We start from the raw sequence: 14,232 nt of genomic DNA on the forward strand, positions 1-14,232 counted from the left end.
GCAACTCCTAGAAAGTCTGTACTCCCACATTTTCAACGAGTCTATGAACACCTCAAACCGACCTCGTTTGTTATCTCAAATATAGACTGAAAGTCATCCCATTATTGCAAGCGGTCAGGAAGAAGTCAGAATCCAGCCAAAAAGTCGTGTTTGACAAAAAAATATTATTAAAGGTTGTGTTTGACAATTTTTTTTAAAGGTGGTTTTTGGGGAAAAAAAATGGCTTTTTAAAGGTTGTATTTGACAAAAAAACCTTTTTGGAAATAAAATGATAGAAAAATATGATGAGCACTATAAATAGGGCAGTAAGAGGATTATACATCTGATGTACTACCTCCAATTCTATAGTTTCTGAGCATTATAATAAAACTTTTGAGTTTTGTTTTAAAGTTTTTGAGTTTCACTATGAAGTTTCTGAGTTTATTCACTTAAACATTAAACTCTAAAAAATTACAATAAAACTCAAAAACATTACGTATAAGTTTAGTTAAATTTGAGTTTTAGCGGAAAAAATATTAAACTCTAACTTATAAACTTTATTATGCTCAAAAAAATACACATATGCTCAAAACCAATTAAAGTTTGAAGTAATAAGCAAAAAAAAAATACATATATGCTCAAAAAACAAAAAATTGGAGTAGTACATCCGATGTATGTTCCTTTTTCTCATAAATAGGGAAAAAAATTACACGAGCTATCGATAAAATACAAAACTCTTGTTTAAAGCAAGATGTAGCTAGACATAGGGCTGAACAAAAAATCCGATTATCAAAACTGATCCGATATCCGGTCCGAATTTTTGGATATCCGATCCGAAAGTTAAGTTTGGTTTGGATATCTGATCCGAAATTTTTGGTTTTGGTTTGGATATGGATATTAGAATTAAAACATTTGGATATCCGATCCGATCCGAAACTATATTTTTCTAGTATAATTTCGAGAAAATAAAATTTTATTTAATACAACAACTTAATTAATATTTAAAATATTAGAAAAATAACTAAGTGATACTTAAATTTTATGTCGAGAACCTTGGAGTAAGAATACTAAAGAAAATCATCATGTAAGACTGAATATAATCGTGTTTCAAAATTAACTTTAAAGTAAATGCAAAAATATGGATATCCGCATCCGATTCTATTATTTGGGATACCTGAACATTGGATATCCGAAACATTTGGTTTGGATATTGGATATCTAATTTCAGGATTTTTAATGTGAATATCCGATCCGAACTAGTACTTTAGATCGAATATCCGATTCGTACTCTACCCTAGCTAGACATACATGAAATAGATTAAATAGAATAAATGTGACAAAAGCCGAATATATAAAGATAAAGACTACCAAAATGTTTTTTCACTTAAAATTTAGGGATATTCTCTCGTGTACCCCTCAACTTCTTCATTTTCTATAATATACCCCTCTTTTCATGCAAAAAAACTTTGACCGTCAATAATTCTTGGCTACAAGTTCAGAATACGATAAACTTTTTTTCCAAATTGACCGTTTTTAAGAGGTCTTTCGTTTGAAAAAAAATTCACCGACGTCTCAGCTCGTAGTCGGGAATTATGGTCGGTCAAAGTTTATTTGTTAAAAAATGTTTGATCAACCATAACTACCGGCTAAGAGTTCAAAAAGCGGTGAATTTTTTTTTCAAATTGAAGGCCTTGACGAGATAATTGGTTTGAAAAAAAAATTACCGTTTTCTAAACTCGTAATAGAGAATTATTGTCGGTCAAAGTTTTTTTGCAAAAAACGAGAGGTACACCATAGAAAATGAAAAAGTTCAGGGGTATACGAGAGAATATCCCTAAAATTTATGTTTATTTATCCGTCTCAACCTCGTCATAGTGTCACACGCGTCTTAAGATACCAACGGAAATTCAAGTAAGGTGGCCGGTGAGACTTAAGAGTATCTTACACATTTACTGTTTACTACACCTCCTCAGTCCTCCCTCCTCCGATTGTTACTGTTTCTCAACTCTCAGGTTTGTCTCTTTTCCTATCTTTAACACTTAATTAATTTTCAGCTTTTGTTGTAATTTCTGCTTAATTAATTATTTGAAAAGCAAATTAATGCAGCAAAATTCAATCTTTCCATCAAAATCAATTGAAAATTTGAAAATCAAAGATAACCCTATTTTACAAAATGTAAAATAATATCAATTTTGAAATTAAAGTTATCATCTTTTATACTGTATGATCTATGGTCTCTCAGTTTCGAGTTTCCGCAATTGTGGTTATTTTTGTTTGTTGGGTGGAAAATATTGTTGATACCCCCAATTATTAATCACACAAACTCTTGCTCGTCTTAAGTTTGCTCGTCTTAAGTTAAGACTTACTCTCATCCGTTTTAAATAATGTTAAAATGAGAAAATATTGTTGGCCTCCGACTGTATGGAGGAAGTACATATTGACTGTCCCAGTTTGACGTTTCTTGATTGTTCAGCTGTTAAGCTGTCAGAATTATATGTTGATTGTCCGGAACTGAGGGAATTCAACTATTCGGGCTCTACAGTTCCGGATCGTGTTTTCTGTAGTCCAATGGCTAATCTAGAGAAGAGCCGCTGTAATATTAGTACGTATCGGGCTTATGACACATTGTCGTTAGTTAAGCTGAGAGCATTCCTTATAATCATAATAGGAAATGCAACCGATGTTGAACTGAATTTGACATTGCCAATGGTGAGTACTCTCTTTTCTCTAATTGCTTTCATTTTCTTGCCACAGCAAATAGTTTAATGGAGTTCACTTGGTTTTGGTAGGCAATATACGAACCTGAGAAAGTTGAAGCAATTGAAGTTTCTTCGCGATGCAATGTTCACTTAAACCTTGATCTTATAAACTACCACGTGCAAAATGTAGCTGTTCTTATGGACGACCTGCTTTGGATCATTCGTCCAACCACCTTTACTGTCAATTGTAGAAATTATTATGTCGTTAAGGTATTTTGTGCGATCACCTTGAGGCGTTCTTCATATCTACGCATTAAATTTAGTTTAGTTTGTAGCTTCACTAAATTCGATTTAGTTTAGTGTTTTATGTCAATGAGAAAAGAGCTCTTACTTATTTCGGTTGGTCTTTGCAGTACTTGTGTGAAAACTTGGTCAAGAAATCCCAAGACAAGATTTGTGGTGAGCAAATTTGTCATCCATGTTGGTTGCATCAAATAGAAGATTTTCAAGTTGAGACCTCGTTGGACATTTCCGACATAAAGGAGAATCTGGCGTCTTTGCAGGAGCAGTGTCGAGCTATTATAAACCGGAGTGATGGTCAAGTTAGGGAAGACCAAATTTGTTTTAAGCTTCACTGGTGTAATAACTAAGAAGACGACAACTACTTCGCTGAAATGATTCTCTTTTGTCAAGGAAAAGCCGACTCCTAATGTTTTTTTTTTTCTTTTTTTTGGTGACGAGAGGACCCCGCAGCCGCTACCTTTGGTTGCGGGTGATGAAACTCTAAATGGGTACACTTTGTAGTAGTATGTACTATATCCACTCTTGCATCACTGATGTAGTTCTGAAAACATTAGTCGAATGGTTAATCGTAGGATTGCATAATCGAGATGTTGTGGATGTAAGAGTCCTGTAACACATGGTAATGTTTACATAAAGTTGGTCGTTACAGCCAATTCTCTAAGAGATAACTAAGATCCTCCATTGTTCCTTGTTCCTGACACAAGCGCAACGTATAAAGATAATAACAAGTCTCATTGAAGACGGACATATCCGTCACAAGCTGAAAACGGGTCAAATAATACCCAAGTGGGTAGTTAAGACAAAAGCAAAGGTGGGGGAGAGTCACTGTTAGGGTGCAAACCCATGTCCCACATCGGTAGAATAAAGATGGAAGCGTGAATATCCCGTGTTAGGCCTCTGCTGCATTTATGTCCATAACCCATAATAGTACGATATTGTCCGCTTTGGGCCAAGCCCTCACGGATTTACTCTTGGGCTCCTTCCCAAAAGGCCTCGTACTATTATATTTTCTGGACACTTATAAAGATGATCTTCCATCTTTATTCTACCGATGTGGGACAAGGGTTTGCACCCTAACAATCCTCCCCCCAAACCAAGGACCATCATCTTGAGTCGCACCTTGACCTCCATGGAGGACTCTCCCACTCTACAGCCCCAACTTCTAGACACCTGAAACATCACAAGTCTTGATAACCTCCCCTTAGCCGACACACCATGCTACCACGAGCCGTCCATGTGCTCTTCTTGGGGCATCCAATATACCCTGGACCGGGTCCGTCACTTCAGAAGTCCTAGAACACAAACGGTAGGACCCACGAGACCTGTGGCACCCAATCTGATAAGGGTCCACCTGATCAACAGTTCTAATACACAAATGGTCTTTTGTCCCACAAGACCTATGACGTCTTTCATCCACTTAACCCTGGACTGGGCTTGCTCAAGGACTCACCCCGAGCTAGGAGTTCCATGCCTTACAGTGTACAACTTCAAGTCTTGGGCCTGCTGATGAATCCTCGTGTCTAGCCTAAGTCGAACCTTGGGCTCTGATACCACTTGTTGTGCGGAAGCGTGAATATCTCGTGTTGGGCCTCTGCTGCATCTGTGTCCACAAACCCATAATAGTACGATATTGTCCGCTTTGGGCCAAGCCCTCACGGATTTACTCTTGGGCTCCTTCCCAAAAGGCCTCATACTATTATATTTAGTAGATACTTATAAAGATGAGCTTCCATCTTTATTCTACCGATGTGGACATGGGTTTGCACCTTAACAATCCTCCCCTCAAACCAAGGACCATCATTTTGACTCGGACCTTGACCACCACGGAGAATTCCCCACACCATGCAACCCCATCACCTAGACACCCGCATCACCAAGTCTTAATAACCTCCCCTTAAACGACACTCCATGTGTCTCACGGGGCTTGTGCTACACTTGCGTACCAAACTCCTCTGCATCCACTGGACTGGGTCCGAATCCACCGCCTTAGCACGTCACACCGGACCGCCTTTTTGGGCCACCTTCAAGTCTTGGTCCTGATGAATCTCCGTGTCTAGCCCAAGTAGAACCTTGGGCTCTGATACCACTTGTTGTGCGCGGAAGCGTGAATATCCCGTGTTGGGCTTCTGCTGCATTTATGTCCACAACCCATAATAGTACGATATTGTCCGCTTTGGGCCAATCCCTCACGGATTTACTCTTGGGCTCCTTCCCAAAAGGCCTCGTACTATTATATTTTCTGGACACTTATAAAGATGATCTTCCATCTTTAATTCTACCGATGTGGGACAAGGGTTTGCACCCTAACAGTCACCAAATGTAATAATTTTCTAACTCCTCCGATTGTTTCTCAACTCTCAGGTTTGTCCCTTTTCCTATCTTAATACTTTATTAATTTTCAGCTTTTGTTATAATTTCTGCTTAATTTATTATTTAATCAAGTTTTTTTTTTTTTTTTTTTGGTGACGAGGGGTTTATTCCCCTGGGCCCAGGCATTCCAGCGTCATCACCTGGACCATGTAAACCACCCTAATTGGGGCCGCCGAGATAACCGCATGCATTGCTCATCCGTGGGTTCGAACACGGGACCTCGCAATTCTTGCCTTTGGAAGCTTTGAGGTTACCCAAGTCTATCACTAGAATGCAAGCACTTTGTTGAAAATTAATGCAGCAAAATTCAATCTTTCTATCAAAATCAGTTGAAAATTTGAAAATCAAAGATAACCCAATTTACAAAATGTAAAATAATATCAATTTTTAAATTAAAGTTATCATCTTTTATACTGTATGATCTATGATCTATGATCTCCGAGTTTCGAGTTTCTTTGATTGTGATTGCTTTCAGTTCATGGGTTGTTTTTGTTTTGATGGGTAGAAAATATTGTAGATACCCCCAATTATTAATCAGACAAACTCTTGCTTAAGACCGTCTTAAGTTAAAACGTACTCACATTCGTTTTATATAATGTTAAAATGAGAAAGCGATTGTGAGAACGAAGTTTTAACTCTAGATTGTTTAACTCTTTAAGTACTCCCATGATAGGTTTAGATCGAGTTCTTTTTGGCTTAATTCCACTTCAGTTCAGCTCAACTCCGTGAAAATCTATTAAGTTTAAGTTCAACCGAACTTAGGTTAAGCTTAAATAAACTTTATAGTATTTCAGCTTAACCCCATTTCAGTTAGTCTAACTGGCCTTAGTCTTGTGTGAAACCGTTTTAACATGCAATAGGATATGACCAATGTCAAGTTGATCTCGTTTAAGTTTTCTGTCGAGTAAAATTCACTCTCTTTTTAGTAAGATGGAGCATTAATTCTTTGGTGGCGATGGAGCTAAGATGACAATTCACCGTGTTGATTTTATTGACTAAACTAGCTGCCATATGCTTGTTAAGAATATATATTGTACGTTGATGATCGTTAGTTGGATATGGAGTGGAGGATACGGAACTCTACTAACTTAAAGTTTTATCAAGGCTTGAATTTCTTTTAGCTTTGAGTGTTTCAGGAGTTTGGCAACTAGGTGTTGACTGTTGGACTGAATTTTGTTATTTAAGTCCTTTAACAAAGTTTTTACTTTATTTTTGTTTCCCAATTCCGTTATCATCAATGCCCTACATTTCTGATAGTTAGTGTTTATACTTTATACTACTCCTTTTACAAATACTTTCCTTAATTGACACCTTATCATGTGCCCATTGGACACATAATAGAAAAACCCTTATAATAATAAAAGGTTTCAATTATGATCCATTTTGACTAAGACTTTGTTGTTCTTGTTGTTATTAGTCATAACTCAACTCATACTATAGGCGTGCGCGGTTGATATTTTGTTGACTTGCTTTTTCTTGTGTCTGCTTGTTATGGGTACAGAGAATGACATTTTGTGACAGTAAAAAGATTTTAAGAATTGAGACCCGCTAGTATAACTTAGACCCGCTAGTATAACTTATTATCTTATCTTCCTTTACATCTTATCTTATCTTATCTTATCTTATCTACCTTTACATCTTATCTTATCTTATCTTATCTTCCTTTAGAAGATTCTGGTCTAGCATCCGTCTCATCCAAGACCTGTTAGTATAAGGCTCCGTTTGACATGACACTCCAGATAGTTTATTTGACCAAAGTAGTTTATTTGACCAAAAGCTACCTGACTTTTTAACAAGTGTTTGACAAGTAGCTTATTTGGTCAAATAAGGTACCTGAAATGAAATGCTACTTTAGGTAGCATTTGAGAAATCAGGTATCTGAAATGACTTATTTTTCATTTTGTACCCATTTATTCTATTCTATAATATTAAATAATTTGCATATCTTTTACGTCATTTTACCAAAATCAGCTACCTTTTCAGCTAGTTTGTCAAATACATTTTTATATAATCAGTTACCTTATCAGCTCCTAATTTTTAGCTATCTTATCAGTCACTTTTTCAGCTTTCAGTTAGCTTTTCAGTTTTCAACTACCTTTTTAAGTTTCAGTTACCTTTTCAGCTAGTTTTGTCAAATAGAGCCTAAGGCTCCGTTTGGTAAGGCATTTCAGGTACCTAATTTGGTCAAAGTAACTTATTTGACTAAAATTTCAGGTACCTTTATTTTTTGTAAGCGTTTGAGAAGTAACTTATTTAACCAAATAAGCTACCTGAAATGAAATGTTACATAGAGTAGCATTTGAGATTTCAGGTACCTGATTAGTTTGATTTTCCGTCTTTACCCTTTAAATCTAAACTATTAAATAATTATTATATCCTTATACGTCATTTTATAAAAATCAGTTACCTTTTCAGTTAATTTACCAAACATTTATTTATAGAACAACTACCTTATCAGTTTCTAATTTTCAGCTACCTTATCAGTTACTTTTTCATGTTTCAGTTAACTTTTTAATTTTCAACTACCTTTTTAATTAGTTTTACCAAATAAAACCTAACACTATAACTTATGCTAATGGTGCTGGAAGTTGAAATGGTACCATTTATCTACTACTATAACTTATGTACTTGAATATATTAGCCTGATATAACTCGGTGAGTGGAAAATAAATTACGTTCTTTCCTTCAATCCAATTTGCTAATCACATCACATCAAGGAAATTGTTTCCTAGAGATTTATTAACTGCTTCGTGTGATTTGTGATCGCACCTCGACACATAAATGGTAAATGGGTAAAAGGTAAACAAATGACCAGAATGGAAGGAATATAGTATATGCATAAGAATTTTTTTTTTTTTTTTTTGGTACTAAAGAGGGGCTGAGCCCGAAGGATATGCGTATGAATGTGACATTTTCTTCCTCCATTCCATTGAGTTATTTACATATTTTATTTTAGGCCGTTTCATTTGAGTACGTTTTTATTTTTCACAAAATCTCATTTGTGACGGCACGTATCCGTCACTCTGGAGTGACGGATACCATTTTCTCTCACAAATGACCCAAATAGAGGAGAGAGGGAAGTACATGGGGGGTGCCCCCACCTTATCCCCTTTATCCATTTTGTGAGTGACATTATCCGTCACTTCCTCCGACCCGTCTTCAGCAAAACTAACTGTTTATTTTTAGTCACTTGAGCTTTTTTATATGAATATGATATGTGATACCCTAGTCCCTACCTACCCCACTTCTCTTGAGGGTAGTAAAGTATTTTCATTGTCAAATGTCTCCATACTCCATTTATTTTGATATCTCATCATAATATACTAGTATAGATCTCGCGCAAATGCGCGATTTTCTAGATAGATATATTAAAGAATCTAACTATTAGTAATAGTATTAATTTCAATCAAAATTTAATTATAAAATTTAATTATAAAACGTCCCAGGTTCAAAATTTAATTATAAAATTCCACGTAGGCTCGGGATTTTGGGACCTAAAACACGCCACTACCAATGACGTGTTTATAATGAGTACGGAAAGAAACTTCATTAAAAAATGGACTAAAACAAACACGCCATTGGGAATGGCGGGTTTCGGAGGGGAAACACGCCACCCCTAATGGCGTGTCTTATGTAATTAATTTTTTTTTTAAAGTTCAGTCAGTTGAGGAAAAAAATTGTTGTAAAGACACGCCACTACTAATGACGTGTTTCCTTCACAAAACACGCCATTAGTAGTGGCGTGTTTCATGTCTAGAAATCCCGAGCCTACGTGGAGACCATTTTGACAAATATTTTCAAAATACGCCACCCCTTTTTTAGTATAAGGGGGATGTGCAAAAAGTAAACGTAATGAAATCAATAAAAACAGAGAAAATAATATTTATTTAAATTTAAAAGAATTGGTGCTTATTAATTATCAAAAAGAGTATTCTACATACTCCCTTTATTCTTTATTTATTTATTTATTTTTTATTTTTTGTGAGAATATTTGTTTTAAGTTATGATGAAAAAAATGATGGGAACAGAGCGTTAATATTGTACGCCTCACATATATTAGAGAAAAGAGAAGAAAAATAAAAGACAGAGGGAGTATTTGTTTTTTATTTACAAAATTGCCATTTCCTTTCTTACTTATTCTTACAATCTTACCTACTCAAACTCTTCTTATAGAGTCCATTTGACTAGTTGAGAAATGGAGAATCAAATTAATCTATTTTCAGACAATATTACCCATTTGTTCACGTTTTAGTCTTAAGACACGGAATTTACCAAAAGTAAATCTATTTTCCCCATTACTACATCCCTCCCCTCCCTTCTCCGATTGGTACTGTTTCTAAAATTGCAACAGTTAGTTCATTCTAATTCTCAGGTTTGTTCCTCCTCCTTTCTCTTAATGTTTAACTTCATCATGCAATTAGTGGAGAATCAAATTAATGCAGCAAAATTCAATCTTTCCATCAAAATCAGTTGATATTATGAAAATGAGAGATAACCCAGTTTACAAAATGTAGAATTACATCAATTTAGATACTAAAGTTGTCATCTTTTATGTGATTTATGGTCTCTGAGTTTTTGAGCTTCTGCAATTCAATTTTATATGCTTTGTGTTCATGGTGTTTTTATGTTTGTTGATAGATTCCCATTAATTAATTATGCCAATGATTGAGGGATAAGTTATAGTCTCTCATGATAATTTCGGAATAAAATGGGACTTAAACCTTTAGTTTCCATTCTTTTGTACTTAATTTCAGTTCATTTCAGTTCAGCTCACTTTAATCCATAGGCGTAGCTAGGGGGGTGCGGTGGGTGCGCTTGCATCCCCTCTGAATTCTGAAAATAATTGATAAGTACAGAAAGAAACAAATATGGACTACAAATCTCTCTTGGTGCAGCGGATAGAAACTCAAATAACTTCACCGAGGTCTAGTGTTTGAGACTTCAGTTTAGTTAGTACAGTATTAGTCGAGGAGTTGCTATAAATAACAGTTGAAAATTATTTATATTAACAATATGGGGTATTTCTTGAAATTTGTTCATTTTGGTATCTTTCCGTCATTATGTTTTTAATCCTGCATTTTGTATCAATAAGTTATTATTATCCCATTCTTCCTCCGGTTTCCAAAATTCAACCTTTTTTTTAAACTAATTTATCCATATAAAAAACCCTACTTATTTCAAAATCTATCAAAAGTCAAATAAAGTTAGTTGTATTTGTTTGTATACTTTATGACTAAGTTAATTTAGATAATAATTTGCATATTAGGATGTGGGAGTTAAATAATATATTAGTATAGTTTTGTTTGAATTAATACATTTTTTTCCTCTTTTTAGAGGCTAATAATTCGGAAATCTACTAGCTTTGACTACAATAGTCAAAAGACACACAACTTTATAATACTCTATTTATATGTCAATTTTTCATAGCATATAATTTTGCATCCCCTATGAGCAAATCCTAGATACGCCACTGCTTTAATCCATTTCAGTCTAAAAATAATGTAGTCTTAGTCTTGAGTGGAACCATTTTAACATAATGATAAGTTGATCCCATGTAAGATTTTGTCATGTAAATTCACTTTGTCATTTTATATAATATTTTTATTTTTTGGTGGTAAGGGAGCTAAGCTTACAATTTTTCATGCTAAACTAGGTGTCGTATGATCAATAAGAGTATTAGATCGTATGTTTGTGATCAGAAGTTGGACATGAGTGGTTGACAAGGAACTTCGGAGTTTTAACAAACGGTTTCCTTTACTCTTTAAGATTAATCTTTGAATATGTTTTCACGCTTACATGCTGGTACGATTTACGATGGACTAATATCATTTGGCTGAAAACTGGCAAACACTTGTTTTGTCTTTGCAGCAAGTGGATTTTTCGTTTAGATGATTCTTACATTTTCTTAATGCAACTCCCGTTGCTGAGTTCGCCGAAATTTTGGGCCAGCTAACTTATCAGCACAATGCTATAATTGTCGGTGTTTGATTTTTTTCTGCGTTGAGACATTAGATAAGATTGTGCAGGGGTTTTGTTTATTGACATCCTTTTTTTCTTGTGGCCACTTTGGATCAAGCTAGCTAGAGAGGATGGCTTCTCCTGACAGTAAACAGATTGACAATTTGGATCATATTTCACAGTTACCGGAGTCTATGATCCTTAACATATTGTCTCGTCTTCCTTTAGAAGATTCTGCTCGAGCATCAATCTTATCGAAGACATGGAAAAGGTTTTGCAGCTTATATCCCATTCTTTATTTCGATCATAACTTATTTGCATTGCAATCCCTTGTTGCTGCTAAGGAAGGTGGTGGAGGGCCTGATATTAATCAAATAAGGGATATGTTTATGGATCGTGTGGATTATCAGTTGTCTGGTGCCATGCTACTAGATTCACCTATTCGAAAATTAGCATTGACTGTGGCCCTTAATGATTCCGTGTACATTTCCCGTGTCGATAAATTGATGGAGTTGGTCAGACAAATTAATGTTGAAGACCTGTGTATTACTGTACTATCGGCGGACTTCATGTCCTGTAGAGATGACATCATTAGGTCATCTGTAGTATATGAGCTTCCACTCTCGGTGTTGTCTTCAAAAGGTTTACGTTCAGCTTGTATTCGAGGGTGCAACTTTGGTTGTGAGACATTAATAGAAGACCCGATCAACAAATATTTTTCCCTGCAGCGGTTGTGCTTGTCGCATGTTTTTATGGATGAGCATGTGTTAGAGAACCTGATAAGGCATTGTCAAGGGATAGAAATTCTAGTCCTTGATAACTGCTCTGTTGAGATTGAGTTTCTTACCCTCTCGAAGTTTCCTAAGCTAAAAAGGGCTGTCATCAGAATTCGGGCTGGGAAGCTCGATTATGTCGACATTGTAGACACTAACCTTGAATGCTTCAAATGTTATTCTAATGGAACTGAGGTTCTTGTGAGCCCTGTTGCTTGTGCTGGAATTAGAGAGCTGACCGTAGCGTGGGGTTCCAGGATCCAGCCTGACCTGCTTAAAGACCTTACCGCTATATTTCCATTTCTTGAAGAAGGAGAACTTCATCTGCATGGTATAGATACATTAAAAGCAGCTAATAATGGTCTGAGGAAGTTTTATTGTTATTCCCCACTTATGAAGGAGGTACATATTGACTGTCCCAGTTTGACGTTGCTTCATTGTTCTGCTAATGATCTGTCAGAATTATATGTTGATTGTCCGAAACTGAGAGAATTCGGCTATTGGGCAACTGCAATTCCTGATCGTGTTTTCTGTAGTTCAATGGCTAATCTAGAGGAGAGCCAGTGTTGTATTATTATGTTTGAGGCTTGTGACACATTGTGGTTAGTTAAGTTGAGAGCATTCCTTATACTCGTAATGGGAAATGCGACCAATGTTAAACTGACCTTTAAATTGCCGATGGTGAGTACCCGCTTTTATCTAGGCCCTTTCATTTTCTTGCTTTCACAAATAAATAATGGAGTTCATTTGGTTTTGCTAGGCAAGATTTGAACCTGAGCAAGTAGAAGCAATTGAACTTTCCCCGCTATACAACGTTCATTTAACTCTTGTTATTGGCGGCATCATGCAAGATATAGCACCTCTTATGGATGGCCTGCTCTGGATCATTCGTCCAACCACCTTGACTGTCAGTTGTAGAACTCCTTATGTCGTTAAGGTATTTTGTCCGATCACCTTGAGGCGTTCTTCTTATTTGCACATTTTAATTCCAACAGCCGTGATTTCATCGAATGATTATTACTCTACAGTCTACGATAAATAGAACTGCAACCAGTTTTAGAAATTGTATTTTTTCCATCTTAATCCAGAACTAAAGAATGATAAACTATTGACTCCATTAGAAATGTAAATAAAACCTAAATTCTGAGATGATTTGGAGAAACAATATTGCGTCGAGTATGTTTTTTTTTTTCCGTTGGTACCTGTATGTTATATGCCGACTCCATTAGAAATGGAAAGAAATGTTCTGATTGTCTAATTATTCCTAAAAACAGTTTATCCTGTTTCAATGAACCCTTTTCATTTTTGTGATCTTAGTCCAAGTGAATAAAGCCGTGCACGTCTGGTTTTGTGTTTGCAGTACTTGTGTGAAAATTTGTATAAGAAACAAGAGGACAGCATTTGTAACGAGCAACTAATTCGTCCCTGTTGGATGCATAAATTAAAAGATTTCCATGTTGATTGCCCGTTGGGAGTTCCGGTTACAAAAAAGAATTTAGCGGCTTTTCCTGAGCAATGTCGAACCCTCCTCGGACAAAAAATTTGTTTCAAGTTTCATTGGTGTTTTAATTGATAGGGATGGGTGCAACTGCAATTCAGCTTCAGATTATTCTTAATGTTGAAAAGATTCTAATTTAGCTTATCCCGGAAAAGTGAATCCCTCTAATGGTGTAAAACTTAAAACTTCTCTTCTAAATGTCGTAGAGGACGTGAAGATTAGCTGATGCCTGATGCATATGTAACCTTGCTTTAAAGAGACGTAGTAGGATATACTCGCTCTGCCCAATCATTTATTTACTGATCTAGAGGAGAGCAGCTGTAGTATTGCTATGTATGACGCTTATTATGGCAAGTTCAACCAATGTTTCCCTACTATCTTCTAGACCGAATGGTAAGTACAAGATTTTGCCGCCCTCTCCTCACTAGGTCGTTCATTTCTCGCATTTATACACTGTTTTTGAGTTCTAACTTCTATGTTTATGGAGTTTTATTATGTTTATGGGTTTCATTTACCCTTATAGAGCCCGGCGTGCAAAATGTAGCTGCTGTTGTGGATGCCGTGCTCTGGATCATTCGTCCGACCACCTTAACTGTTAATTACAGACCCTATTATGATGTTTTAAAGGTATTTTGTTATCTCGATACAAGAT

General features: G+C 35.8%; 1 protein-coding gene across 8 annotated transcripts; it reads left to right on the forward strand.

Annotated features, from left to right (window-relative positions):
* The first annotated feature begins 1,847 nt into the window (after positions 1 to 1,847).
* Positions 1,848 to 13,957, forward strand: LOC141616634 (putative F-box/LRR-repeat protein At3g58880). 8 transcript variants are annotated; one of them, XM_074433871.1, is made up of 4 exons: positions 1,848 to 1,991; positions 11,428 to 12,763; positions 12,843 to 13,019; positions 13,443 to 13,957. In XM_074433871.1, exons 2-4 carry the CDS (start codon positions 11,441 to 11,443, stop codon positions 13,653 to 13,655), a joined length of 1,713 nt encoding a protein of 570 aa, XP_074289972.1. In that variant the 5' UTR covers positions 1,848 to 1,991; positions 11,428 to 11,440; the 3' UTR covers positions 13,656 to 13,957. The 8 variants fall into 8 exon arrangements, 7 of the variants coding, with proteins under 7 accessions (XP_074289972.1, XP_074289973.1, XP_074289975.1 ...); XM_074433872.1 differs by having other exon boundaries at positions 11,432 to 12,763; XM_074433874.1 differs by lacking the exon at positions 1,848 to 1,991 and adding an exon at positions 5,290 to 5,342.
* Positions 13,958 to 14,232: the final 275 nt, after the last annotated feature.

Source organism: Silene latifolia, chromosome 1 (assembly GCF_048544455.1).
Source record: "Silene latifolia isolate original U9 population chromosome 1, ASM4854445v1, whole genome shotgun sequence".
Taxonomy (NCBI): domain Eukaryota; kingdom Viridiplantae; phylum Streptophyta; class Magnoliopsida; order Caryophyllales; family Caryophyllaceae; genus Silene; species Silene latifolia.

What these genes read in the sequence shown, in the direction of transcription:
- LOC141616634 (XM_074433871.1), top strand. Translation starts at nt 11,441, where the DNA reads ATGGCTTCTCCTGACAGTAAACAGATTGACAATTTGGATCATATTTCA. An exon ending in TGACCTTTAAATTGCCGATG is followed by an intron (nt 12,764 to 12,842) that starts GTGAGTACCCGC and finishes TGGTTTTGCTAG; the next exon opens with GCAAGATTTGAACCTGAGCA. An exon ending in GAACTCCTTATGTCGTTAAG is followed by an intron (nt 13,020 to 13,442) that starts GTATTTTGTCCG and finishes TTGTGTTTGCAG; the next exon opens with TACTTGTGTGAAAATTTGTA.